The sequence below is a fragment of the Nicotiana tabacum genome, chromosome 15 (genome assembly GCF_000715075.1).
Source record: "Nicotiana tabacum cultivar K326 chromosome 15, ASM71507v2, whole genome shotgun sequence".
Classification (NCBI taxonomy): domain Eukaryota; kingdom Viridiplantae; phylum Streptophyta; class Magnoliopsida; order Solanales; family Solanaceae; genus Nicotiana; species Nicotiana tabacum.
Window position 1 is genome coordinate 23,783,436 of NC_134094.1, and position 27,601 is coordinate 23,811,036.

Consider the following 27,601-nt stretch of genomic DNA (forward strand, 5'->3'; position numbering starts at 1 on the left):
GTGTTTTGCTATGGGGCACTCGATTTAATATTCGATTAGCCGTAAGAATGGCTTCCCCCACAAGTTCTGTGGCAAACCAGAACTTATCAACAACGCATTCATCATCTCCTTTAATGTGCGATTCTTTCTTTCCGCAATCCCATTAGATTGGGGCGTGTAAGGGGCTGTTGTTTGATGAATAATTCCATATTCTAAACATATTTCTTCAAAAGGAGATTCATATTCACCACCCCTATCACTTCTTATCATTTTTACTTTCTTGTTAAGTTGCGTTTCAACTTCATTTTTGTATTGCCTGAATGCGTCTATTGCTTCATCTTTACTATTCAGTAAGTAAACATAGCAATATCGAGTACCATCGTCAATAAAAGTTATGAAATACTTCTTTCCACCACGAGATGGTATTGACTTCATGTCACAAATATCTGTGTGAATTAAGTCTAAAGGATTTGAATTCCTTTCAACTGACTTATAAGGATGTTTAACATACTTAGATTCCACACATATTTGACATTTTGATTTTTCGCATTCAAACTTGGGCAGTACTTCCAAGTTAATCATTTTCCGCAAGGTTTTATAATTGACATGACCCAAACGTACATGCCATAAATCATTTGACTCAAGTAAGTAAGAAGAAGCTGAAATATTATTATTATTTTCAACAACCATTACATTTAGATTGAAAAGGCCCTCGGTGAGGTAACCTTTTCCCACAAATATTCCATTCTTACTAATTACAACCTTGTTGGATACAAAAACGCACTTAAAACCGTGCTTAACAAGAAGTCCAGTAGAGACTAAATTCTTTCTCATTTCGGGAATATGAAGGACATTGTTCAAAGTCATGACCTTGCCAGAAGTCATTTTTAGAAATACCTTCCCATATCCTTCAACTTTAGCTGTTGAAGCATTTCCCATATAAACTGTCTCTCCGGGTTCAGCAAGAGCATAGGTAGCAAAAGCCTCTCTAACTGCACAAACATGGCGAGTGGCTCCTGAATCAAACCACCACAGTTTAGGATTTCCCACCAAGTTACATTCAGAGAGCATGGCACACAAGTTATCAACATCATCATGGTTTACTACCATGTTTGCTTGACCCCTTTTCTTGTCTTTCTTCGGAGCACGACACTCCATAGATTTGTGTCCGGTTTTCCCACAGTTGTAGCAGTTTCCACTGAACCGCTTCTTGCTTGGGTTGTATTTCGGACCAGAAGCCTTCTTCCTCTTTTTGTTAGCTTCAACAATATTTGCTCCCATTATTGTTGAATTTCCACGGCCTCTCCTTTCAGCAGCTTTATTGTCCTCTTCGATTCTCAACCGAACAATGAGATCTTCAAGGGACATTTCCTTTCATTTGTGTTTCAAATAATTTTTGAAGTCCTTCCACAACGGAGGCAACTTCTCAATTATTGCTGCTACTTGGAATGCTTCGTTGATTACAAGACCTTCAGCAAGTAGATCATGAATAATCACTTGCAATTCCTGGACTTGAGTAATAACAGACTTGCTATCTATCATTTTGTAGTCCAGAAATTTTGCGGCAACGAATTTCTTCATCCCGGCATCTTCAGTCTTATATTTCTTTTCAAGCGCATTCCACAATTCTTTGGATGTCTCCATGCTACTGTATACATTATACAGATTATCATCCAGTCCGCTAAGAATATAATTCTTGCATAAAAAATCAGAATGCTTCCACGCTTCAATCACGAGAAAGCGTTCATTATCTGGAGTTTTATCCGGCAGATCAGGAACATCTTCCTTGATGAACTTCTGTAGACATAACGTAGTTAAGTAGAAGAACATCTTCTGCTGCCAGCGTTTGAAATCAATCCCGGAAAATTTTCCGGGTTTTTCTGCCGGTGCCAAAGCCGGTGTTCGGCTTGTCGTTGCGTTGGCAGTCGCCATCGGAACAGCTTGGTTTTCGTTTTCAGTCATCATCTTTTTTGTAAAAGAATGACACAAACAAACGTTTAATACACGTTTTCAAACTGGAGTAAAAATCACGTAGATTTTAATATCCAACAAAACGCCACGAAGGCTTAACTCTCCAAAACGGGAGTACACAAACCACAAAGGTTTTAGTTTGCAGAATAATAAGAATAACACAAGTACAGAAATAAATATTAAATTCCTTAAGATTGTTATTCCCGGTCAATATTGTTGTATTTGTAAATATTAATTCTGTAAAATATAAGTTAACGTAATGAAACAATAATAATAAATTCGAGCCCACTGAATTCACAGTGTTTCCTTAAGGAATTTAATCCCCTCCTAGTACCCAAGGTAATGGATTATTTCCTCCCAGGATAGAACGAATAACACACTGGTGTAGCGGTACTTCAAACCCCAGTGTTTCGGCGAACACAAAGTTCGGTAGCAAATCACACTTATAGTTGCTTTGTTTGAAGTTAAAAACAATGCAGAACGAAGGAGTATATACTCAGAAAAACGTATGGAAGTTCTGAGAGGAAGGAATGCAATGTATAGCCAATTTGTTGAGCGAATTGTATGTTGAGTTGAGTATCTTTCTTCAACATTTGCTGCTCATATATATAGCAGCCAAGAAGGAGTGCAAGACCAAACGTCCACCCTTCATGGTGGAGCAAGAGCAAGCACTTCATGGTGGGAAGACCATTATCCGGCTGCCAAATTATCAATACACGGATTGGAAAATATCCGTTACAAATACGGATTAATATTTACTATTAACAAATAAATTTGGTCCAAAAAATTAATCAATCAATCGATCATTTGACCAAATCCGAATCCGAATCCGAATCCGAATCCGAATCCGAATCCGAATCCGAATCCGAATCCGAATCCGAATCCGAATCCGAATCCGAAGCCGAAGCCGAAGCCGAAGCCGAAGCCGAAGCCGTAGCCGTAGCCGTAGCCGTAGCCGTAGCCGAAGCCGAAGCCGAAGCCGAGCCGAGCGAGCGACGACGACGACGGCGCGAGGCTTGCTTTCTTCTTAACTCTTTAAGAGTTACAAGAAGAGCAATTATATATATACCCACCAAAAATGTCTTCCACTTCCAATATGAGACAATGTCTCATTGTTAAGAGGGAAAAACTTAAAATTTTACTCAAAATTTTATTTTCCCTCCATTTCCCATTCACCTTCATTTTAAGAATATTACATCTTAAAAATAAAACCTCAACAGCCTAGCAAGTGTGTTACACACTATCACGACGAGTTAGCATTTTTGGATAGTGACACTTTTGCTGCCAGAGCCTACTGCAACCTTCGTACGATAGTAAGCCATGCACACATGCGGAAAGTAAACTGTCGACAAAAGAAAACAGGTTTACGTGGCAAAGTCGTCCAAATTCTTATTAATATGTTAACTCATGACCAGGAACCATATAGCAAGGTTTTGAGAAAGCTCCATGCAAATAAAATAACGTAACCCATTTTTTATTTAAACCTGGAACTGTAATCACTTTGTTTCTGAGGCCTTCTTATCCACTAAGGCAATTTCATGCAAATACCAAATACCTACATACGCAAACACAATTACACAAAACAAGAAAAAGAATTACAACAAATTTGAACGTTGAATTTATTTTAGTGACATCTGCATTGTAACGATATGGACTACAATTAGCAACATTTCTTTGTAAAATAAATAAATACAGTTACAACTATTTTGATTAAACTTGTGTGTGAGTACTGGTCAAACATTTCTCTGCGTCAAAAGACATTCTCGCTTCTTCCCGAGTATGAGGTGTTAACATAAGATTAAAAGCTGGTCAAACTAATTTATAAATAATTTTTTAGCTTATATGTACCATACTTAAATTTGTTTTAGCATTTTAGTAAACAAAAGGATAAGCCAAGCCATACTTAAGTTTGTTTTAGCTTATAAAATCTTTTACTTTAACCAAAAAAATACTATTTTATCCCTAACACCTTCTTTAATTCTCAAAATACCCCTTCTCAAGACGAAAAATTCTAACTCCCTCTTCATTCCATATATGTCATTCCTACTTTTCCTTAAAAACCCACATTCTAAGTTATATTTTAAATAACTTTAAGAGGGTCTTAGTCACTTTAACATAAAACTAAATATCAACATTTTTTTATCAAATACATAATACAAGGCGGATTCAAAATTTGAATTTTATGGGTTCAACTTCTAAAAAAATTAATATTGAACCTATTATATTGCTAATACATAAATTTATATTATATTGAACCCATTATACTTAATACATAAATTTATATTTCGTGTCGAAAGTATTGAGTTCAGATGAACACGACACTGCTATGCTGAATCCACCCATAGATACTGGCAATTTTAACACTTCCATCCAACTATGTCACTATTTATTTAATAAAATTAGTTTCACCATTTAATACTTAGTAAGTACTTTCAATCTGCTAACCCAAACGGGCGGCTTTATGTTCTGTTTTCTGTTTCTTGTACGCTTATTTATAAAGAGCGTAAGTGCCATGCAATATTTCTCGCTGTAACTATTAAAAACCTGACAATTGGCAAACTTGCCAATTTTATTTATATAGGTGTGAGTTTTTGAACTTATTTACGTGGGAGATGACGTGACATTTTGTTGACTTTCCGTACAACGTAGGTAGGGTAGGTAAATTCTTTGGTCGTGTCACTCTTCTTTATTAGTCGCAAATCGCACGAAATGTTTGACTATATATATACAAGTAGATACAATGTAATTCCAGATTACATATTTTTCGTCGTTATTATTTGCTTCTCATTTAATGAGACATTGCGTGGCTTTTTCTGCTAGAAACATGGTTTTCTTGGTAGGTTAAGTAGTTGAATTTGTCACCACCAAAATCCTCGTTCAATGTTCGGTTTAAGTTTCTAGAGATATATAATAATGCATGTATTACTTTCTGTTTTCCATTTTATATATTGGGATTCAAAAAGAATCTTTAATTAAGTATAGTTTTTTAAATATTTCGTGATTACATAAAATAAAATAATGGATGTTACGGTCTAATTAACTAGTGATACTATTATCTTTGAGCCTAAGTTAGCACGGCTTACATTATACAATCGGGTATGAGTTATCGTTCTTCCTTAAATATCCAACACCCTGTCTTCAGTGGCAGAGGCAGAATTTCCGCTAAGGGGTTAAAAAAAAGTTTAAAAAGATTACAGCTATTGGGATTTGATCGAATGACCTTTCAAAGGTTATGAACCCCCTTGACCACTAAGTTATGCTTTTAGGCTATGTTAAAGAATTCAAAACATAATATATAGAGATAAAAAATAAATTTTACCTTATATATACAATATAATTTTTCGGCGAACCTCCTTCCGTCCCCTAAATTCGCCCCTGCCCGTCTTATGTTTAGCCGGTATGAGATTTGCTTAGAGTGATATATTATTACTTTTAGGAACACAATATTTTTACCGAGGTATGTTCGTTTAAAGCTGCATTTAGTGTGCCTCTAATATCACGTGTAACAGTTCAGCCGACAACGTGACATTTTTGCCGTAGATCTCAGCCTATATCCGCGGCTTTAAAGCATGTCAGTAGGGTGATGGACTGGCATGCTAATACCCAACAAACACGATAAATTATGACTTTTGATGTAATTTCAAATAAATGATTTCATCTAAAAAAACTTGACTATGCAAATTCATGTTAAAATTAGAATATTTTGATCGTTGTATTTCAAATGTCAATCATTATTTTTGAAACATTAAGTATATTTTACAGTCAAATAATTGAATATAATCATGGATAGAATCATGAGTTAAACGCTCTTTCGCTTTGCGTGCATATTTACTATCAGCCAAATATTCAACAAAGAACTTCCAGTTGTACACTAAATATTCAACGAACATCTATACACTAAAACTCTCGTTTCTGGTGATTTAGTTACCTTTCATGTGAAAGGATGCGTTCAGAAGGAAGAACTGGTTCTTATCATAATTCATCCCTTGTGATTGAAAGCAAACTAAGAATTAAAATTAACCTGTATAAAAACTATTCCCATGTAATCGACATTTTTCATGATACAAATAGCGAACCAAACGTTATAGAACTTGGGTGTACGTCTTTTTCGAAATAATGAAAAAGAAGAAAAAAAGAGTAAAACTCGTGACAAACTTCATACTTCGAGATATTTGCAGTGTGATTCTTGTAGATGTCTATGAGAACAATATTCTTATTCTCTCACGAGAATAAATGAGAGCTACCTAACTTGCATTCAGCTTTTAATAATAAATAAACTATGGTCAAATATTTCTATAACATGCTCTGTTCCGATATTTTTTAGTTATTATAATGAAGTGATGTTATATAGAATATATATTATAACATAACATGAAAATTTTGTTTCACAAAAACAAATCGGCCGTTATAATAAGTGTTATAGAGAATGTCGGTCTGACCGTAATAAATAAATAAATCAATCATTGTGTGTGTGTGTGTGTGTGTGTATATATATATATATATATATATATATATATATATATATATATATATATATATATATATATATATATATATATTATTTACCCGAAAAATCGAATAACGTTAAATTATGTATGGTTCTAAGGATACGTGATACCCTTTGATACAAAGATAACAATACAAGTATTCTTCACTATGAGAATGGGGATAATGAACAGAAAGAATGAGTAAGATGAAGTAGAACAAGCACAATGAGATATCTTTGTATATGAGAAAAAATCTTTTGTTCCAATATATTCAGTATATGCATAGCTTACAAGGATCCCCTCTTTTATAATAGAGGGTCATTACATTATTTATAACAAAAAATAATAAAATAAAGCATATAGTGGAGGACCCATGATGATTTGTCTCTACCTCGATTTCCGCCAAGATTCTCTCTCCTGGTGCGGTTATAACGACTCTTGCCTGTGAGCTCGATACTGGCTCGAACTCGTTACTGGGTCGAGCCCTTCGGTCTTGGCTTGAGTCCGACCTTCGAGATGGGCGTGGCGCATTTCCGACCTCGAAGCATTGCCTTGCGGATCGATTTGGTCACGGGCTCGATAAGATTATCGAGCCGACTCCTCGAGCAACCTTCGGACTCGAGGCTCGTTTGTAATATATATATATATATATATATATATATATATATATATATATATATATATATATATATATATATATATATATATATATATATATATATATATATATATATATATATATATATATATATATATATGCATAATTATTTACGTCAATATTTTTTTCAGTGCACTAGATCGAATTTAAGCTCATAAATAATTAAATAGCTACATTGCAAACATAATATTATTTTAAAAAGAAATTGGTCTACTATGTTTATTTCTAATTCATGTGAATTAGCGAGTAGAAGAACCCATTCAAAGGTTGATAGTATGGTATTATTAAAGTATTGCTGTTATTTTGTCTCGAATATATATTCATCGTTATTCCCCTTTTTCTACGTTGACATGTGACCAGCGTTGATAATTTTAGAAGAATAAGGAAGATTCCTACTGTTTGGATACCGAATATAAAATCTGAATTTTCTTCCGAATAAGAGCGTTCCTTTCTCGTGTGAAGTCATGACCCTGAAAGCGAGATGCCGCGGATAGCCAAACATTAGTCAAAAAGTTGTTTGCGCGGATTTCAATAAATATTCTTTTTTTTTTCAACGCAATGTTAGTATTTGCAATTCTTATTGATTAATAGGTGTTTTACCAAACTTCTAAAATCACATTATTTTGATAAGTGTTTTTTTCATAATTACTATTTAAAAAAGTTGTTTATCCTAAAATTTGAGTAACAATTAAATTTATTTAGTGGTTTTAATGATACGTGATTTTATCCAATACCAATTGACAAACAAGGAATTGAATAAATAATCTGAATAGTAAAATAAATTAAACCAGTGTTCTAGCAGTGCTTTCGACCTCGATTCGAGATGGTCTCGAGGTTGGGTAAGAAGAACAGTAAAGAGCGGAAGATAAACAATGATGAACAGTAATGGATAGTAAGTAAAATAGAGAACAGCATTTTTGTATATCTTTATCAGTGAATCAATGCCTCTTACAAATGAATAAGGTCCCTCTTTATATAGTAGAGGAATCCTAAATAAGGTACAATTCTAATAACGGAAACAGATCCCATGATTGGCGTCAATAACTGCTTGATTCGATCTGTTCCGGGATTTCCGCCGAGATCTTCGGTCGGTTGCTAATATTTCGTCATTCCGTTATTATGCCTTACTCGAAGTCGGTCATGCTCGGTCTCGATTCTTCAGCGAGCACTTTGATCTTCATGCTCCATACTCTACAATTGAGCTCGAGACTGGTCTATCATGAGCTTACTCTCGAGGCAGCTCCTCGTGCTTACGAAATCTGACATGCCCGATTTCGACCGTATACAGATAGTCCCCGAGTTTCTTGGAATAAAATTATAAGGAACGGTTTGAGCCTTGATTTACCAAAACCTCGATCATGACGTCGTCCTTATGATGTAAGTGACGGATGTGATCGAAATGTCCCGTCAGTTCAGTTCCCCAAATCATTAATGTTTGTCAGTTAGCGGTCGGCCACTAACGCCACCGAATCGTCGTCGTGAACCAATAAATACCCACTCCTTCATTGAATCAAACTTTACTTTTCTCTAATCAATCCTCTAAGTATTCTCACTCGTTTCGTCTCCTCCCTTTCGCCGTATGTAGAGCCACTGTCGTTAGCACCGAAACCACCAGTTTTTCATCTCTCTTCGCTCTTCTTTACTTATACAAATGGTGAAAACCTCAAAGATTGTACCGCAGAAGGAGAAAGCTTCTTGCTCTTTTTCTCGGCCGTCCGGCGGCAAGGTGCCGACGGAGCCGCTTCCCCATGAATATATTCCCGGCCCGTGTACTCTAAAATCTGTCTTCAAGGTCAAAAACCCTTCATCGATCCCGGGCCGATATGAGCATGTGTCGATGTATATGTGCTCAATATCGAAGAGCCACCTCGAGGCCGTGAAGAGGAACTGCAACTGGGGTCCCGAAGTCGTGGTGCAAATTCCTGCTCCCGAAGAGTGCATCACTGCTTATGTGGAGGGGTTCTTAAGTGTTTACACTTACCCTTTCACATTGGGTCCCCTTGACCCAGTGATTATTGATCTTTGTAAAAGATATCAGGTTACCCTCGGCCAAATCCACCTCTCTCTATAGCGTATAGTAATCATGTTGCGCTTCTTCTCTAGCAAGGTCGAGGGGCTAGAGTTCACTCTAAATCACCTCATGTAGTTGTACCGGACTCGAATCTACCGAGGAAGCAACGAAGGCCTTGATCCCGAGCATCGATGAGGATAAGGATCAGGGTTGGATGAGCCGTTTTATACGGGTAAGGACCTGCGAAATTATTCCGGAAGAGAAGATGTCATTCCCTGAAGAGTGGAACTTCAACCGTAAGTGATCTTTTAAACTTTGTCCTTCATATCTTCTTTGACTTCGCCTGACATCCCCTTTCGACATGCAGTTGTTCCTTGGATGCCTCAAGCGGTACCTGACCTCGAAGATTGTGTTCGAAAATTAGCCTCAACTTTCACATATGTCGAACGTGCATGACGTGATTTAGCAAAGGGCAGATGGTAGGCCAAGAACCATGGTAAGGATCTCCTTTTACATGTTCTGAAACACTTTTTATACTCCATTCGTCACTAATTTTCTTTCATGCAGACCTGACTAAGGATGCCATTTTGAGGCCTTCAATTGGCGAGGAAGAAACCAAGTCCCCGGTTCCGAAGCGGGGGGAAGACAAGAAGAGGAAAACTGCCTCGCAGTCTGAGGACCCCAAGCCCAAACCTCGAAGGGTGAGGAGTAAAGTAATCTCTCTCACGATGGACTAGGTCTAAAAATTGAGAGACGAAGAAGAAGAAGAAGAAGAAGAAGAAGAGAAAAATGCCTTGGCACTGACGGTCCAACCTAGGAAAGCCGTCGAGGTCACCAAACCTTCTGAGCCGACGGCGGTTGCTAAAATCAAGCCTCGTGTCGATGAGGCTTCCAAAAGGAAATCAGATGAGGATCCCGAATTACCAGAGGTTGAGACCGTTTCTCGGCCATCTGCAATTACACCGGACGCGGCCGGTTCTGAGACCCCGAAGATAGATCAGAGCATACCGAGTGACTTGCTCGGGACCATGACAACATGTTATTTTTCTTCTCTTCCTACCTTTTCTAAGGAGGCACTAAGGGAAGCTCGAGAGTTGAAGACCCTTGATATATGCGGAGGCTCTAGTATAGGGGATCCCTTTCGGGATTGCTTTGCTGGATTCGATGATGCCTCCGATAATCCCAACGTCTCTTATCTCGGGTAAGAATTAGTTTACTGCACTTTTTTTCTTTACTCTGTTTTCTATAAATCTGACTTGTATTTTACTTTTTTGTAAAGGCCTTCGCCAAGTTTTGAGCTGACCTCAGCCAGTGTGAAACCGAGATCCAAAAGGTCTCGGAGGAGAGGAATTCTCTGAAGCTTCTTTGCGGCCAAAACGATGAAACTATAAAGGACCTTCAAGCGGATTTAGCCAAGGCTCATGAGGAAGAAGCCGAGTTAGATAAGTAGGTGAGAATCCTTTTGATAAATTACGGGCTCAACCCAACTGTGGAGGCTAATGCTTCATTATCTCAGCTGCAGCAAAAGGTTGAAAGGATCGAGCTACTTCGGGGAGAAGTCGATCAGGTAAAGATCGATTGTGATCGGTGGAAGGAGAATATGGACCCCCTGGCTGCAGAAAAAGAAACTACCTCGGCCAAACTGTCATCGGCCAAAGTTCAACTTCGAGGCGTCAAAGAGAAAAGTTCGGCCCAAGCCAATAAGATCGAGGAGCTTGAAACCGGGCTTGCTAAGGCCAAGAAAGAGATCGAGAAGACAAACGTCATGGCGGACAAGTCCATTTCCATGTACTGGGACGATGTTGAGGCTACTCAAATGTAGCTAAGGGAGGATTCCTACTGAGAGCAATGGATCATTGACTCGGGAAAGTGTCAATCCCGGAGGGAGACCCTCGAGGAAATCCATACTCAAGGTTTTGACCTCTCCAAGGAGATAGCTCGAGCCAAGGTGCTTGAGGCTGAAGCCAGGCAGCTTGCCTCCTTTGATGATGAAGACGATGATGAAGAAGGCAGTCGAGGTAGATCCGATGAGGGGCCTGAAGGAGAAGTTGCTCCCGAAGAAGAGGTCGAAATCGGCCGTAATTAGTTTTTAGTTTCTCTTTTTGTAAGACCTTGATCGGTCTCTTGTACATAACCTTTTCTATCAATATATAATAGAAAAACTTCTTTTGAATGTCTTTCCAATTTTATATTCAAACGTGTTTTATGCTTTTGCCTTGTGAAAGTTTTGTTGTTTCAGCCTCCGTAATCGAGTGAACACTAGTTCGAACATAGAACAAAACCCTTAGGTTTTTTTAGACACGCAAGGGCGAGTCCCCGAGCTCAATAATATATTCGAGATTTCGGATTGCTTGATCGAAGCCATGACTGTACTGTTTTTATAACTGAGTTCGAGTATGTTTCGAACTTAGAATAGAATAAACCCTTAGGTTTTTTTATCAAATAATGGGTAATTTTCAAAATTACAGTAACCTACCCCTTAAGGTTTTATGGCGGATCCTTGAGCTAAGTTCAAATCAACTTTATTTGAACTCAGAATAGTGGAACCCTTAGGTCCGAGTTGAGAGAGAACAAAGTCTCCAACTCTAAATGTATTAGCCCTTAGGCTCTTTTAGGTTGGGCCCATATGGCCTCTAAAAGACGACTATTATTTCCCCCTTTTGGCTTATTACCCATTGGGGTTTTTGAGGGTCCGATGTCGGTTGAAATCCTTTTGTTTTTTGCGCCTTAGCACGTTTGTGTTAAAGATAATTTGATACCTCTTAAGGTTTTTCGAGTGCTGATTTTATCGAAGCCCTTTATTTGCCGAGGGTAGCCTTTTTAAACCATTTTTTTTAGAGAATTTGAAGGCCTATCGTTATTACGGAATTCAGACATCTCCGAGTCGCGTTATTTAGGCCGTAGCCTTTGGGTACGCCTCTTGGGCTTATTTCCCACTAACAATTTGAACTTGTTTGAAATGTCAGTCCCCGATAATGATGGCCTTGCCTATAGATCAAGGGGTGCCTCTTTGAGGTCTTATGCAGTTGTGTTTAGATAACTCGAATATATATATCATCGATGGTAGTCCTCGAGTGTATATTTGCACTTTGGCTCTTGAGCCGCTTCTCGCAATATCATAAGCATAAGGTTTGTATAGTAGATAATTTTCTTCGAGACACAAAATATTTAAATGAAGAGAGAATGCTTCTTTGAATAGTTTATACATGCGCACATGTTTTTCCATCAGGTCTCGACTAATTTATATGGACACGGTTCACTTGACCGTTTGGTCCATTACAAAGCTTCCCTATCGAGGCCCTTTGACATGAAGTACTATTATCGAGAATACAACATCCGAGGGTGATGCCCTCTAGTATTGGAGGTTGATTGCAAAGAAGCCTTGGATACTATTGAATTGTCCTCAGGTATCACATAATTGTTGCCTCGTTAAAAACCTCGCCGGGAAAACCCAGTTGGGATAAAAACCGTTCTAAGGGAAAAAGAGTGCAACATGTACTTTAAAACCTGAGATCTCGATGTCTTTGGTAGAACTCCTGCAATGAGTTAGCGCTGAATATATATAAATGAAAGAAGGGAGAAATACATACCTTAACAATAATATCATTTGAGAAGTGATATGTTCCAGTGTTTTGGTAATGGTTCGCCGTCCATCGTTTCAAGTTTATAAGACCCTTTTCCGACTATATCGAGGACTTGATAGGGTCCTTCCCAATTCGGGCCGAGCTTCCCTTTATTAGGATCTCGAGTGTTGATGGTGACCTTCCTTAGGACTAAGTTCCCGAACCTGAAGAGGCGAAGGTTGGTTCTTCTATTGTAGTACCTTTCGATTCCTTGCTTTTGTGCAGACATTCGAATAAGTGCCGCTTCTCATTTTTCATCTTATAATTCGAGGCTAGTATTCATAGCCTCGTGGTTCGATTCCTCCGATACATGTCGAAACCTTGCGCTAGGTTCTCCGACTTCGACTAGAATTAAGGCTTCGGAGCCATACACTAAGGAAATTGGAGTTTCCCCTGTACTGGACTTCGATGTTGTTCGATATGTCCAAAGGACTTCGGGCAAAATTTCTCTCCATTTCCCTTTAGCTTCGTTCAACTTTTTCTTTAGGTTTTGGATGATAGTCTTGTTCGTCGATTAGGCCTGTCCGTTCCCACTAGGATGATACGGTGTTTACACTATCCTTTTTATTTTATGGTCTTCGAGAAATTTCATCACTTTACTGTCGATAAATTACTTGCCATTGTCGTATACTATTTCTGTGGGTATCCCAAATCGTCACACGATGTGATCCTAGATGAAGTCTATAACCTCTTTTTCTCTCACTTTCTCGAACGCCTGTACTTCAACCCATTTAGTGAAATAGTCAGTCATAAATAAAATGAACTTAGCTTTACCTGGCGCCGATGGAAGGGGGCCGACGATATCCATCCCCTATTTCATGAATGGCCATGAAGATAGGACGGAATGAAGTTGTTCTCCGGGCTGATAGATCATCGGAGTAAACCTTTGACATTTATCACATTTTCAAACAAACGCCTTAGTATCTTTTTCCATGCTATCCCAGTAGTATCCTGCTCTAATGATTTTGTGAATCAGTGATTCGACGCCGGAGTGGTTCCCACAAGTGCCTTCATGGACCTATCGTAAAACATAATCGGTGCCTCCTCGCCCTAAGCACATTGCCAATGGTCCATCGAATGTTCTTCTGTATAATGTTCCATCTTCAGCCAATGTGAATCGAGCAGATTTGGTTCGTAAGGTCCTCAACTCTTTAGGGTCCGATGGGAGCTTTCCATTCTTCAAGTATTCAATATATTTATTTCTCCAATCCCAGGTTAAGCTTGTAGAGTTTACCTCGACATGACCTTCTTCGATCACGGATCTCGAGAGTTGAACGACAGTCCCCGAGCTGATCTCATTTTCCTCGATCGACGACCCCAAGTTTGCAAGTGCATCGGCCTCACTGTTTTGTGCTTGAGGTACATGTTGTAAAGTCCATTCCTTGAAATGGTGCAAAGTTACCTGCAGCTTGTCCAAATACCTTTGCATTCTATCCTCTCGAACTTCGAAGGTTTTATTTACTTGGTTCACCACCAGTAAAAAGTCACACTTGGATTCAATGACTTCTGCCCCTAGACTTTTAGCTAGCTCGAGACCTGTAACCATGGCCTCGTATTCGGCCTCATTGTTACTCAACCTAGAAGTTTTGATAGATTGCCTAATAGTGCTACCCGTGGGCGGCTTCAAAACGATGCCTAGCTCGGACCCCTTCACATTTGAAGCACCGTTTATGAAAAAGGTCCATACTCCCAATGACATACTTGATTTTAACAAGAGTTCCTTTTCAACTGCTAAAATTTGAGACTTGATGGCCGTCCGAGGTTGATATTCGATGTCATGCCCACTGAGTTCAACGGCCCATTTGGCCAATCGGCCCGACAGTTCGGGTTTGTGCAAAATATTACGAAGTGGGTAATACGCATATAGGGTGACAGTGGAAGTATGGTCTTAACTTTCTAGAGGCGCTTATCAGTGCAAGTACCAATTTTTCTAAGTATGGATATCTAGTTTCTACTTCTCCTAAGGTTCGACTTACATAATAAATGGGAAAATGCGTACCTTGCTCTTCCCGAACTAAGACATCACGTACCGCGATTTCTGATACTGCCAAGTACAAGTAAAGTTTCTCATCTGCCTTTGGAGTGTGAAGCTGTGGTAGGCTCGATAGGTATCGCTTCAACTCTTCCAATGCATGTTGGCATTCCGGGGTCCAAGCAAAATCGCTCTTCTTTTTTAGTAAAGAGAAAAATCTGTGGCTTCGATCAGATGACCTCGAAATGAATCGGCCTAAGGCATCTATTCATCCAGTTAGCCTCTGTACGGCCTTTACACTATCTACGACGGTGATATCTTCGATGGCCTTGATTTTATCCGGGTTGATCTCGATCCCTCGATTTGATACCATGAAGCCAAGGAACTTGCCCGAACCAACCCCGAAAGCACATTTCTCGGGGTTGAGCTTCATGTTGTATTTCCTTAAAATCTCGAACGTTTCCTGCAAATGAGCCAAATGGTCCTCTGCGCGTAGGGACTTAACTAGCATGTCATCAATATAAACCTCTATTGATTTACCTATTTATTCTTCGATCATTTTATTTACTAGGCGTTAGTAAGTAGCTCCTGCATTTTTTAGCCCGAAGGTCATTACATTATAACAATATGTTTCATACTTGATGATAAATGAAGTCTTTTCTTGGTCTTCCGGGTTCATTTGGATTTGATTGTACCTGGAATAGGCATCGAGAAAAGTAAGGATCTCGTGGCCGGCCGTGGCATCGATCATGCGATCGATGTTAGGTAGTGGAAAAGAATCTTTGGGGTACGCCTTGTTTAAATCCTTATAATCTACACACATTCTAAGTTTGTCCCCTTGTTTAGGAACTATAACTACATTGGCTAACCATTAGGGATATTTCACCTCCTGAATGGATCATATTTTAAGAAATTTAATTACCTCGTCCTTTATGAATGCGTGCTTTACTTCGGACTGGGGTCTTTTCTTTTGCTTCACCAGTTTGAATCTAGGGTCCAGGCTTAGTCGTTACCTCCGGTGGAATCCCTGTCATATCTAAATGGTACCAAGCAAAACAATCTATGTTATCAACAAGAAATTGGATAAGTTTTTTCCTGAGTTCGGGGGTTAATCCCGTTCCCAGGTATACCTTTCGCTCGGGCAGGTACTCGATCAATATAACCTGTTCCAGCTCTTCGACCATTGATTTGGTGGCGTCAGTATCTTCAGGAACAACAAAAGTTCTAGGGGTCAGAAAATCCTCCTTTTCTTCTTTTATCTCCCGCTTCCCTGATTTGGTCGAGGCTGGTGGCTGTGATTTCCTGTTTATCTTTGATGCCCGACCTTTCTGAGGTTGATAGGGTCGATATCGGGGTCACCTCATCGACTGCAAACATTTCCTTTGCAGTATGCTGCTCCCCGTATATTATTTTTACACCGTCCGACGTCGGGAATTTCATCATTTGGTGGAGAGCTGAAGGGACTGCCCTTATATTGTAGATGCAAGGCCTTCCGAGTAGGGCATTGTACCTCATGTCGCCATCGATTACGTGGAACTTAGTATCTTAAATGGTTTTAGCTACGTTCACTGGTAGAATAATCTCCCTTTAGTTGTTTCACTGGCCATATTGAAGCCATTTAAGACTCGAGCTACGGGTACGATTTGACTTTGTAGGCCGAGCTGCTCCACGGCCCTCGATCGGATGATATTTGCCGAGCTACCTGGATCCACTAAAACACGCTTAACTTGAACTTTATTTAATAAGATAGAAATTACCAAAGCATCTTCGTGGGGCTGAGAAATGCCTTTTGTTTCTTCGTTGTTATCATAAAGTGCCTTCTGGCACATAATCTCGGGTTCGTTTTTCCCTAGCGATTGACACCTTAGTGCGTTTGAATATGGGTTCCTGTGGGATGTCGACCCCATCGACGATCATATGAATGACATGTTGGGGTTCCTCTTGTTCATTTTTCTTGTTGGCATCCTTTTCTCTGAAATGGTTCTTGGCTCGATCGCTGATGAACTCCTAAAGGTGACCCTCATTAAATAGACGGGCTACCTCCTCCTTTAATTGCTTGCAATCCTCAGTCTTGTGACCATGCATGCCATGTTACTTGCACATCAAAATTGGTTTTCTTTGGGAAGGATCAGTTTGTATGGGTTTGGGCCACCTAGTATTTCTGATCCTTCCGATTGCCGAAACAATGCCCGATACATCGATGCTAAAGTTATATTCCGATAACCGAGGTGCCTCTGTGGGATCGGCATACTTATCGAAACCACTTTTACTCATAAGTCCCCGAGAATTCTGTCCTCGATCACTTCTTCGATCGTTCCAGGCGGAATTGTGTCCTAAACCATTGTTCCTTCGATCTACGGTATATGGTTGATATCGGTCCCTGTTCGACCTTGGCTCTCTGTTGACATCCCTATGGTTTTTAACCGTCGACCTGTTTGGATATACTGAACCGGAAGGGGCTCCTAATTGGTCGTCCTCGACTCTGATCTTCCACTGATATCGATTGTCTACATCTGCCCAAGTTATAACTATATACTCGATCAAATTTTCTTTCAACTACCGTGATGCAATCGAACTCCATTCGTTCAACCCCTGGGTGAAAGCTTGAACGGCCCAATCATCTGTGGCCGGTGGAAACTCCATGCGTTCCATTTGAAATCGGGACACGAACTCACTTAGCATTTCATTATCCCTTTGTCTTACCTTGAAAAGGTCCGATTTCCTCGTTGTGACCTTTATGGATCCGGCGTGTGCCTTTATGAAAGATTCTGCTAACATGGCAAATGAATCGATGGAATTTGGTGGCAGGTTATGATACCAAATCATTGCTCCTTTCGAAAGGGTCTCTTCGAATTGTTTCAACAGCACGGATTCGATTTCATCATCCTCTAAATCGTTACCCTTGATGGCACATGTATATGAAGTAACATGCTCGTTGGGATCAGTAGTCCCATTGTATTTGGGTATGTTTGGCATACGAAACTTCTTTGGAATAAGCTTCGGAGCCGCACTTGGAGGAAACGACTTTTGTACAAACTTCTTCCAATCCATTCTTCTCAAGATTGGTGGTGCCCCTGGTATCTGATCAACTCGAGAGTTGTATGTCTCCATTTTTTTATCGTTGGCTTCGATTCTATTCTCTCCTGATTCAATTCTTTTGGTGAGCTCCTCAAGCATTTTTGTTACAGCAGGATTAGTCTCCGATTCGCTACCATTCGACCTTTCCGGTACTGGCTCGGTATGGCAAGTAATTTCTGGCTCGACCCTATTCAGAGCTCTATGTTGATTTTGTAACTGAGCAATAACGGCTTGCTGAGCCTGAAGCATCTCGAATATCAATTAGAGACTGACTCCTTCGTCTCCTCTGCCCTGTATTCCTTGGCCACTAGATCGGCCTTCTCTGCGTACACTCCCATCGAGATCTGCGCCTAGGTCCGCATTTAGAGCAACGTGCGAACTGACATCGATTGGGCTGGCAACCGGTGCTGCCCCGAGATTAGCCTGTGGCACCTCGATTCCTGGAGCGATCACATTTTCGTTTTCATCATGGAATCCGAGGTCGTTGTTACCGTGCATGGATGCGCTTTGTGAGTCTGACATGTTTTAACCGGAAAGCAAAGGCACTCAACAAGAACAAGCGTAAAATAGTGTATTTTACGAGAATCAGTACTGAACAATCACTATTATCCTTATCTCCACGGTGGGCGCTAAACTGTTTACCCTAAAATTCGAGTAACAATTAAATTTATTTAGTAGTTTTAAGGATACATGATTTTATCCGGTACCAATTGACAAATGAGGAATCGAATAAATAATCTGAATAGTAAAATAAATCAAACCAGTGTTCTAGCAGCGCTTTCGACCTCGATTCGAGATGGTCTCGAGGTTGGGTAAGAAGAACATTAAAGAGCGAAAGATAAACAATAATGAACAGTAATGGATAGTAAATAAAATAGAGAGCAACGCTTTTTTATATCTTTACCAGTGAATCAATGCCCCTTACAAATGAATAGGGTCCCTCTCTATATAGTAGAGGAATCCTAAATAAGGTACAATTCTAATAACGGAAACGGATCCCATGATTAGCGTCAATAACCACTTGATTCGATCTATTCCGGGATTTTCGCCGAGATCTTCGGTCGGTTGCTAATATTTCGCCATTCCGTTATTATGCCTTACTCGAAGTCGGTCATGCTCGGTCTCGATTCTTCAGCGAGCACTTCGATCTTCATGCTCCATACTCTGCCATTGAGCTCGAGCCTGGTCTATTATGAGCTTACTCTCGAGGCAGCTCCTCGTGCCTACGAAATCTGACATGCCCGATTTCGACCGTATACAAAAGTATTTTTGGTGATAAGCAGTTTGTATTTGGCTAATTAATTTGAAAAGTACTTTTGAGCAGTAATTAGTGTTTGGTCAAGCTTTTAAAAACTGTTTCTAAGTGTATTTTTCTCAAATGTGCTTTCAGGGAGAAGCTACTTTTTTCTGCTTCTCAATAACTGTTTTTGTTTCTCCTCAAAATAACTTTTTTCCTTCTAAACGTATGGCCAAACACCTCAATTTTTTAGAAAAAAATACTTTTGGCCTAAAAAAAAAAATTTGCCCAAACAGGCTATAAATTTGAGTTGGTTCGAAAGATCTCACATTACAAGAAAAGTAAAGCGCTCCCTTCTAAAGTCAATTTCGTAGGAAGGCTTACACCAAAAATCTTTGATTAAATATGAAAGAATCTTTATTATCAGGCTTAAACTAAAGATCGTCAGTTAAGAATGAAAGAATATATATCACTCCATTACAACTCTTATCGGTAAAATAAAAATTCTTGAAATACAAGTGAAGAGTTTTTAGTAGGTAGATGTTATGTCACCACCTACATTTTTGGAATAGAAGTAAAGGGTTTAATGGCTAAAATATTAGTACAATTTGAACAGTGGCATGTGGATTCCAGATTGTTTAATCGAACCATTACTTTTCATGTTAAATGTGTTAAAAGGATTTCTGAAACGTGTAATATTTTAGGGGAAAAAGAGTGACTTGGGTAGAATATCTTTTTATTACCTTCTTCTTGTCATTTTAGGATATTAAATCTTGCTTAAAAATGTTAAGTTGGAATAATAATTTTTTGTTCAAATAATTGAGAAATTTTGAAATTAAATTAACATCGTCCTAATCTCCTCCAGGGGTGCCGGATTTATAACCCATTTTATGGGCAAGTGAACCCATTGTCTCTCCGCTAAACTAGATATTTTATGTACATAATTTCTAAAATTGATCTAATATTGTCCGCTGACACCCATGCTCTAAAGAGGTCAAATGGTGCACTTGGTTAAGTGTTGAGTTATTTACCTAGAGGAACAGAGATCATTTCCCACGGAATACTTCCTTTTATCTCCTTTTCCTTCGTGGTGCACCCATATTCCAGAAATCCTAGATCCGCCTCTGATCTCCTCGAGCATGTCGTAAGTGAGCATTTGGACATAAGAATTGTGAAGTTCCGAAAAAAATAAAAAGAAAATCAAGTAAAAATGATATTTGAAAATTAGAGCTGTGTTTGGATATGAGTACAATTTGGAGTTGTTTCTAAATTTTAGTGAGTGATTTGAAGTGAAAATTTTGAAAAATAACTTTTTGGAGTTTTTTAAATTTTCGAAAAATTTCGAATTCAACTTCAACTGAAATTTAAAATTCTCATGGCCAAACACTAATTCCAAAAAAAAAAAAAATCGAAAAAAATGATTTTTTTTTATGGTCAAACGGCCCTAAATGTAGTTTGAAGCCACTTTAAAGTGATCATGTGAGAATGTTGTAAGGTTTTAATTTTTTTTTTCCTCAGTAGTTGTGGCGAAGATAACACCGGTAACGTTATTGGTTATTGAGTTGATTAACTACCTATTGCCATCTCGTTTCATTATTTCAGAGTTTATATATATTTTTTGGTTTCTCATCTAATGTCTGATGTTCGTACTAGGCCCCCAAAAATTCTACATTAGAGGGTAAAATGTTCTATCAATTTCATACTCAAATCTTGAATTTGAGATCTCTGATTAAGGATGAAGAAGTATACCATTGCACCTTAAGTATTATTGTTAAACCTTATAGTTTTGGATCAGCCTGCAAGCTGAAGTCTACTATCAAAGATAGCTAGAATTGTGGATGAACCCCACATATGTTTGCAAACACCTTTTTTTCTTTAAAAAAAAAAAATTATTTTGTTAAAAAATCCATGAATAATGTTGTAGTCTCACTTCATGCAGACATGCACTCCTAACCAATATTAGTGATATGAGTAATATATTGAGTAGTTCAAATGACAATTTGAGATATAGTATTTATTTTATACATGGGTTTTGTTAGGTATATATGAGATTAATTGTGAAATGTTTCTTTTATATATATTGAGTTTACCGTGTTGAACATGAGTTAAGATATAACCAAGTCAAAATGGCTTGCTGCTAATTAAGTTATAATTAACTTATTGAGTTCTGATCGACATACCAACTTTTGCAAGCACGTACATACTTCTTAGTTTTACGACTTAATGGTAAATAAGATAAAACAAATCAAATTCGAATTTTTGGCAGATATATATGTCCCACATTAGGCAACAATTATAACACCATGGTAATATTTTTTTCACTCGATTTTCGGTATCTGAATTAGCCACAGTGGTTTGATTAAATTCGAACTCGCGCCAAGAAATTCTATATCGGGGTAAAATGCTCTTTAATAAATTAAATACGACTTCATACTCAAGACTCGAACCTTAAAACGTAGGTTAAGAATAAAAGAATACTTATCAGTTATCACTCCACCATAACCGTTAAGTAGTAGTAATATTTGTGTTAGGTGTAATATGTAAGCGCACTTGCTTTTGCATTGTCAGTAGTGCTTCACTGGTCACTAATAACAATTAACAACCATACTGTTAAAATATAGTTAAGAGTGAACAACTTTTACCTAGAATTGGATAGTCCACCTACACCTTCCTCAAAAGGAAAATAATGTGAGCTAAGGCTGATTTTCAACTTTCACTCTAAAAATTTGTAAAGATATTAAATTAAGCTTTTAAAGGTATATATTTTCTCCACCTCCCAAATTCCGTCATACAAATAACAAAACCATTGAAATCTTCCTTCTATAATATTATTCAAATATTCTTGAAGATACTGATCAAACAAATAAAATAAATGAAATTATTCATGTCAGGCAACTAATTACACAGCTGGCTAAATGCATGTCAAAAGCTCTTCTGTATAAAAGAGGCCGAATTTTTTTTTTACTACTTTCTTGTTTAATTGTTTTTTTTTGAAAGTACCTAATTGGTTTGACTTGATTTAAGACAGTGCAATTAATTTCATTCTATTTCCTCACTTTACAATTTTACTTCGTCTTGAGTACCTTTTATTCATCTTGATCTTTTCCATGATCAATAAAAGCATTATGTAACTCTCAAAAGGTTTATGCAACAATAATGGTGGAAAAAAAAAATAGTATGTTTTAGAAGAGAACTATTTTGTCAAACTATTTGGCAGTGAATAACTTGTTCCCTTACGTAAATCGGAACCAAAATTTAAAGTTTAAGGGGTTGATTTCTAATCTTTTTGAGTTATTAAATTTAAAATTATTAATTTGTATATATTTCATTCCCGTAACCTAAATTCTAGCTATGCTCTTGTGGCCTAACGCACGTTTTTTATAAGAGAAAAGGTAAATTATTATTATTATTATTATTATTATTATTATTATTATTATTATTATTATATTCCTTAGAAAAACAAAATTACATCAAAATTTCTTTGTTTTTTCTTTTTGGATTTCATTGTATGCACAATCCTTGTCCTAGCTCAACGTACAGTGTCATTCTGTATACTTTATTTACTGCCTGACCAAGATCAAAAAGTAAATATCGGCGAAAAGTTACAAAGAGTGACGAAATCTCGTCGTACATTTTTACGTCAAATCAAAATATTTCATGTGGATCCTCTTGATTTCCTCTATTTACTATTCACGCCCCTCATTTCCAACAAGTTAGAATATATAGTGTGTGTGTGTTTGGTGTAAGGTTCGACTCACCTTCTTTATATAGGGGAAAGCTCATGACAAGAAGTGGGTCACTTTCCTAAATTATAGAGAAACTATTTTCTCACAAGTGTTTAACTTTTGATAGTGTAAAAAGAATCTTTATCCCTAAAGACAATTACAATTGTCCACGAGATTAGTAACATGGAAATACGATAGAAATACCGGCTATAACAAGTTTAAACACCCTAATAGTGTAAAAAGTATATTTTACATACTCAATGACTCCGGGCGGAGCCAGCCTTTTAACTACGGGTTCAGTTGAATCCAGTAGCTTTTGTCCAAATCATATATTTGTCTTAAGAAATTCATTGAATATGTACAAATTATTAAGTTATAACTAATTAACTATAAGAACTTTAATCCTGAACTCATAAATTTCAAATTCTGACTCTACATCCGCTCAATGTTATAAGTTATATAAGCCTTCCCACAGTTTGGGGGTAAAAAATGGTTTGAAGTTATATTGTGGAGTAAAACTTAGCTAAGAAGTAGTTGTAGTACATCAAATCAAAAACTAATCGTATGCTAAGAACGTACAAAAATGACATTAGCGGTTGGTGATAATGCTTAAAAAAAAATAATGAAACATTTACAAACTCGAGTTTAGACACCACCACTTGTGCATGAATAATACACTTATTTTGGATTTACTTTCTCACCTACCAATTAATTTGGTAGAGAATGGCTAGCAAAGTCTAACAAGTCTTTTGTCACACGAGGTCAAAAAACTGGCCACACACCAAAATAAGTAAGGGGACTTTTTGCCAATAGTACTCAAAGACTTGTTAAAGTGGGAAAGAAAGGAAACCAAGGGGAAAAGGTGATGATAAAAGAAGAAAAGAGTAAAGGTAAAGGAAAAACAATAAAAATAAAAAAGTAAATTGTGGTTGGTGCCCAAACCCACGATGTTTTAGACCTATATAATCCCAAGGATATTATACATAATTCTATCACACTTAGTTTCCATTCCAAGCTAACAAAAAAGAACTCAAAATACCTTTAGCTCTCCAAGAATGGGAAGCTTATCATTTGAGAAGGTATTCTAATATTTCATTCAATTTCTTCTTATCATTACAACCTCCATTACTTCGCCAAAAAAATAATTATTCGGATTTTTTTTTTTTTTTTTTTTTGTTATTTATGAAACGAAAATATAACTCATGGGTAGTGTACAGATTATGGAATTGAATTATTATCATTTTTCATTAATACCCAAAAGAAACTTTATCTTCATTTTTTTCTTTTTGGTTTAGCTGAGGACTTGAGGTTAATTAATCCTATTCTTGTTTTCTTGCTTCATCTTTCTGCATGGTTTCTAATATCTTGTCTTGAAGACAAAGGAAACCAAAAAAACAGAAACACACAGACAAACACAGAACATTCTTTTTCTTATCATTTTTAGTTGTTTGCATGGTTTTTTTTAGGTCTATTAATACCTTCTAAATCATCAAAAAAACAATTATGTTCATGTTTTTGAAAATTAATATGGTTTCTCTTGTGTGATACTTCAAAGGATTTTGAGCCATCGGTTGTAACTCCCAGAGGTTTAATAGCAAATGGAGATTTTGGAGAAATGAAAAGACTAAAGGTGGCAACACCAACTACACCAAGGAAGAATTTGAATGTTGCAGTTACAGAGCCAGGGTCCAGAAATGATGGACCAAGTCTCGACTGTATTTTGATGAATTATATTGACACACTTTCCCAACGTATCAACTATCATATAGGTAAGTCGTCTTTTATTCTTTAGAATACATAATATTCTTGCATATACATGCAAAATTTTCACTAAGCGAGTCAATTTCTAATATATATACATATTAAAAAAAATATGACATATATGGTTTGATTTTTCGATATGAACCCCTTCTGCCCCTTTAGATATGGTCATGCCCAACCTCCCCATCATATTGGTAATTTGTATTTCTTTTTATTATTGTCCAATCAATTGCAAAGGTAGAATTTTTACTAAGACAATTTATAATGAAGAAAGGGCATTGCATATACGATGTGATTTTTTGGCAATGAACCCTTATTCTGCTCATCTAACTCTACCCCTGTGCCCAGCCTCCCCATCTAAAGTTCCTTGATACTATATAAAATATTACTATGTGTTAGACAAAATTGACATGCAAGACGGTCTATTACTCGTTCCACTATGACGGTTGGCAATTTCTTTTAGGAAATAATTGAATTGGAGTACTTGAACATAGAATTTAAGGCATATACTTTTCAAAATTTTCAAATTAGAGCTATCAAAACAGGCTAACTCAGTCAAGATTACCATTATTTAAATGAATTTGATTAACTGTCCTTTATAAAATGCATGTTTACAAGCAAGGGTACAGTTGTCCTCCGATGAATATAAGGACTAGACAAATTATTTATTTAAAAAAGGATAACTTCTTTATTTATTTTTGAGAATTTTTAAATATTGAGTTGTTGAAATCTTATTCGATTATAATATTTTTCAGGTTATCCAGTGAATATATGCTATGAGCACTACGCTAGCTTAGCCCCACTTTTGCAATTCCACTTAAATAATTGTGGTGATCCATTTCTTCAAAACACTGTGGATTTCCATTCAAAAGATTTCGAAGTGGCTGTTTTGAATTGGTTTGCAGACTTATGGGAAATTGAAAAAGATCAATATTGGGGTTATGTTACAAATGGCGGCACTGAAGGAAATCTCCATGGCATTTTGGTGGGGTATGCACCAATTTTTACTAGTTTAATTTCCTCTATCAATTAGTTTTCCTATTTTGAAAAGAAAAAGAATTTTGGAAATAGACTAGCCAAATATTTTGAGAAAGTTTTATATATCCTAATTTTTTATGTTTGATTGCGTGAGCCCAAAACACTTTCTTCAACCACTCTAGCTTTATGCAAAATATAATTAAGCACCTAATCAGCCACCCAAGGTTATAAATTCTATTTCAATGAAAGAAGTTATTTACTTTTGTAAAAAAAAAAGTACTCTTAGCTAGTTGTTTCTCATCTAACAAAGCTAAAGAAATTTGGGGTCAGAAAGTCAATGTTGAAATATATGAGTAAAATTTTAAAATATTAATAATTGATATCACTAATTTTACGAGAGCAATTAAAATAGAAGTTTTATTTTTATTACTAAATCTAATTTTTAACTTTATATTTGCAGGAGAGAATTACTTCCAACTGGGATATTATATGCATCGAAAGACTCTCATTATTCGGTCGCCAAAGCTGCAATGATGTACAGAATGGATTTTGAAATGGTTAACACATCTGTACATGGAGAAATGGATTATTCAGATTTGAAAGCAAAATTACTTCAAAATAAGGGCAAACCAGCAATAATTAATGTTACAATTGGTAAATATTCTATTATCATCCCTTTAATCTTGTTCATTTTTCGCTAGAGAGTTTGAGGATAATTTATCATATATATTTTGGTTAATGATTGTAATTTTTACTATAGGTACTACCTTCAAAGGAGCTGTTGATGATCTTGATATTATTCTTCAAACACTTAAAGATTGTGGTTATACATATGATCAATTTTACATTCACTGTGATGCAGCACTCAATGGGCTTATTATCCCTTTTATTAAAAATGTAAGTTCGTTTTTGTTACTGACATCTTAAAATATTCGAGTATTATATATAGCTTAAGATAAAATTATCTCTAACATTTGCGATTGTATTTTACAATAGATGATTTCATTCAAGAAACCAATTGGAAGCGTCACAATTTCTGGTCACAAGTTCTTGGGATGTCCAATGCCTTGTGGAATTCAAATAACAAGGAAAAGTTACATTAACAACCTCTCAAGAAAAGTTGAGTACATTGCTTCAGTAGATGCCACAATTTCTGGAAGCAGAAATGGCTTAGCTCCAATCTTCTTGTGGTATAGTTTAAGTGCTAAAGGTCAAATTGGGCTTCAAAAGGACGTTAAGAGATGCCTTGACAATGCTAAGTACTTAAAAGATCGTCTTCAACAAGCAGGTATCAGTGTCATGCTCAATGAGCTTAGTATCATAGTTGTCCTCGAGAGACCTCGTGATCATGAATTTGTTCGTCGTTGGCAGCTTTCTTGTGTGAGAGATATGGCACATGTTATTGTTATGCCGGGTATAACTAGAGATATCTTGGACAGTTTCATCAATGATTTATTGCAACAAAGGAAAAAATGGTACAAAGATGGAAATGTTACACCTCCTTGTGTTGCACAAGATATTGGTGCCCAAAATTGTGCTTGCTCTTACCACAAAATTGATTTCATTATCCCATAGAGGACCATGAAAATCCATTACCTCTCTGCTACTGAGTTTGTCTTCTATAGACATGGCTTTTTGTAACTTTTTCTATGACTTCATTTTTTAATCCACATTCCCAGTTGAATTGTAATCTATATGTACTTATGTAGTGTTACTTTTACCACATAAATGTGCCAATGCCGTGGAGAATACTTGGTTTAATATGAATCTTTTAAAATAAAGCAATAATAATCTGTGTGTAATTTAATATGTATAGTGGAAGTATGAATGCCATTAAGATCCAAATGTGCTTCTAAACAGAAATGGTGCTCAATGAACCTTTAGCTTTTCGGCCCATTTTTTCCTTCGTCTGGACTAACTCTAATGGGCAAATATCATTTTTTGCCATTTATCTCTGATAGTTGTACAACTGTATAAAATTTTTATGTTTTAGTATATAACTTACAAAATGTATATATATACAAAAGAATATATAAAAACATAAATATTTTCGGCTATTATTTTGAGAGCAGCTATACAATGTCATTTTTTCAACTCTAAACTCTAATTTGGTTTTTAACA

The 27,601-nt window shown here is 37.0% G+C and overlaps 1 protein-coding gene across 1 annotated transcript; it reads left to right on the top strand.

The window, feature by feature from the left end:
* The first annotated feature begins 23,664 nt into the window (after window positions 1–23,664).
* On the top strand, window positions 23,665–27,289 carry LOC107809914 (histidine decarboxylase-like). Its single transcript, XM_016634610.2, has 6 exons — window positions 23,665–23,820; window positions 24,297–24,510; window positions 25,258–25,492; window positions 25,941–26,134; window positions 26,241–26,377; window positions 26,477–27,289. Exons 1-6 carry the CDS (start codon window positions 23,797–23,799, stop codon window positions 27,053–27,055), a joined length of 1,383 nt encoding a protein of 460 aa, XP_016490096.2. The 5' UTR covers window positions 23,665–23,796; the 3' UTR covers window positions 27,056–27,289.
* The last annotated feature ends 312 nt before the right edge of the window (window positions 27,290–27,601 follow it).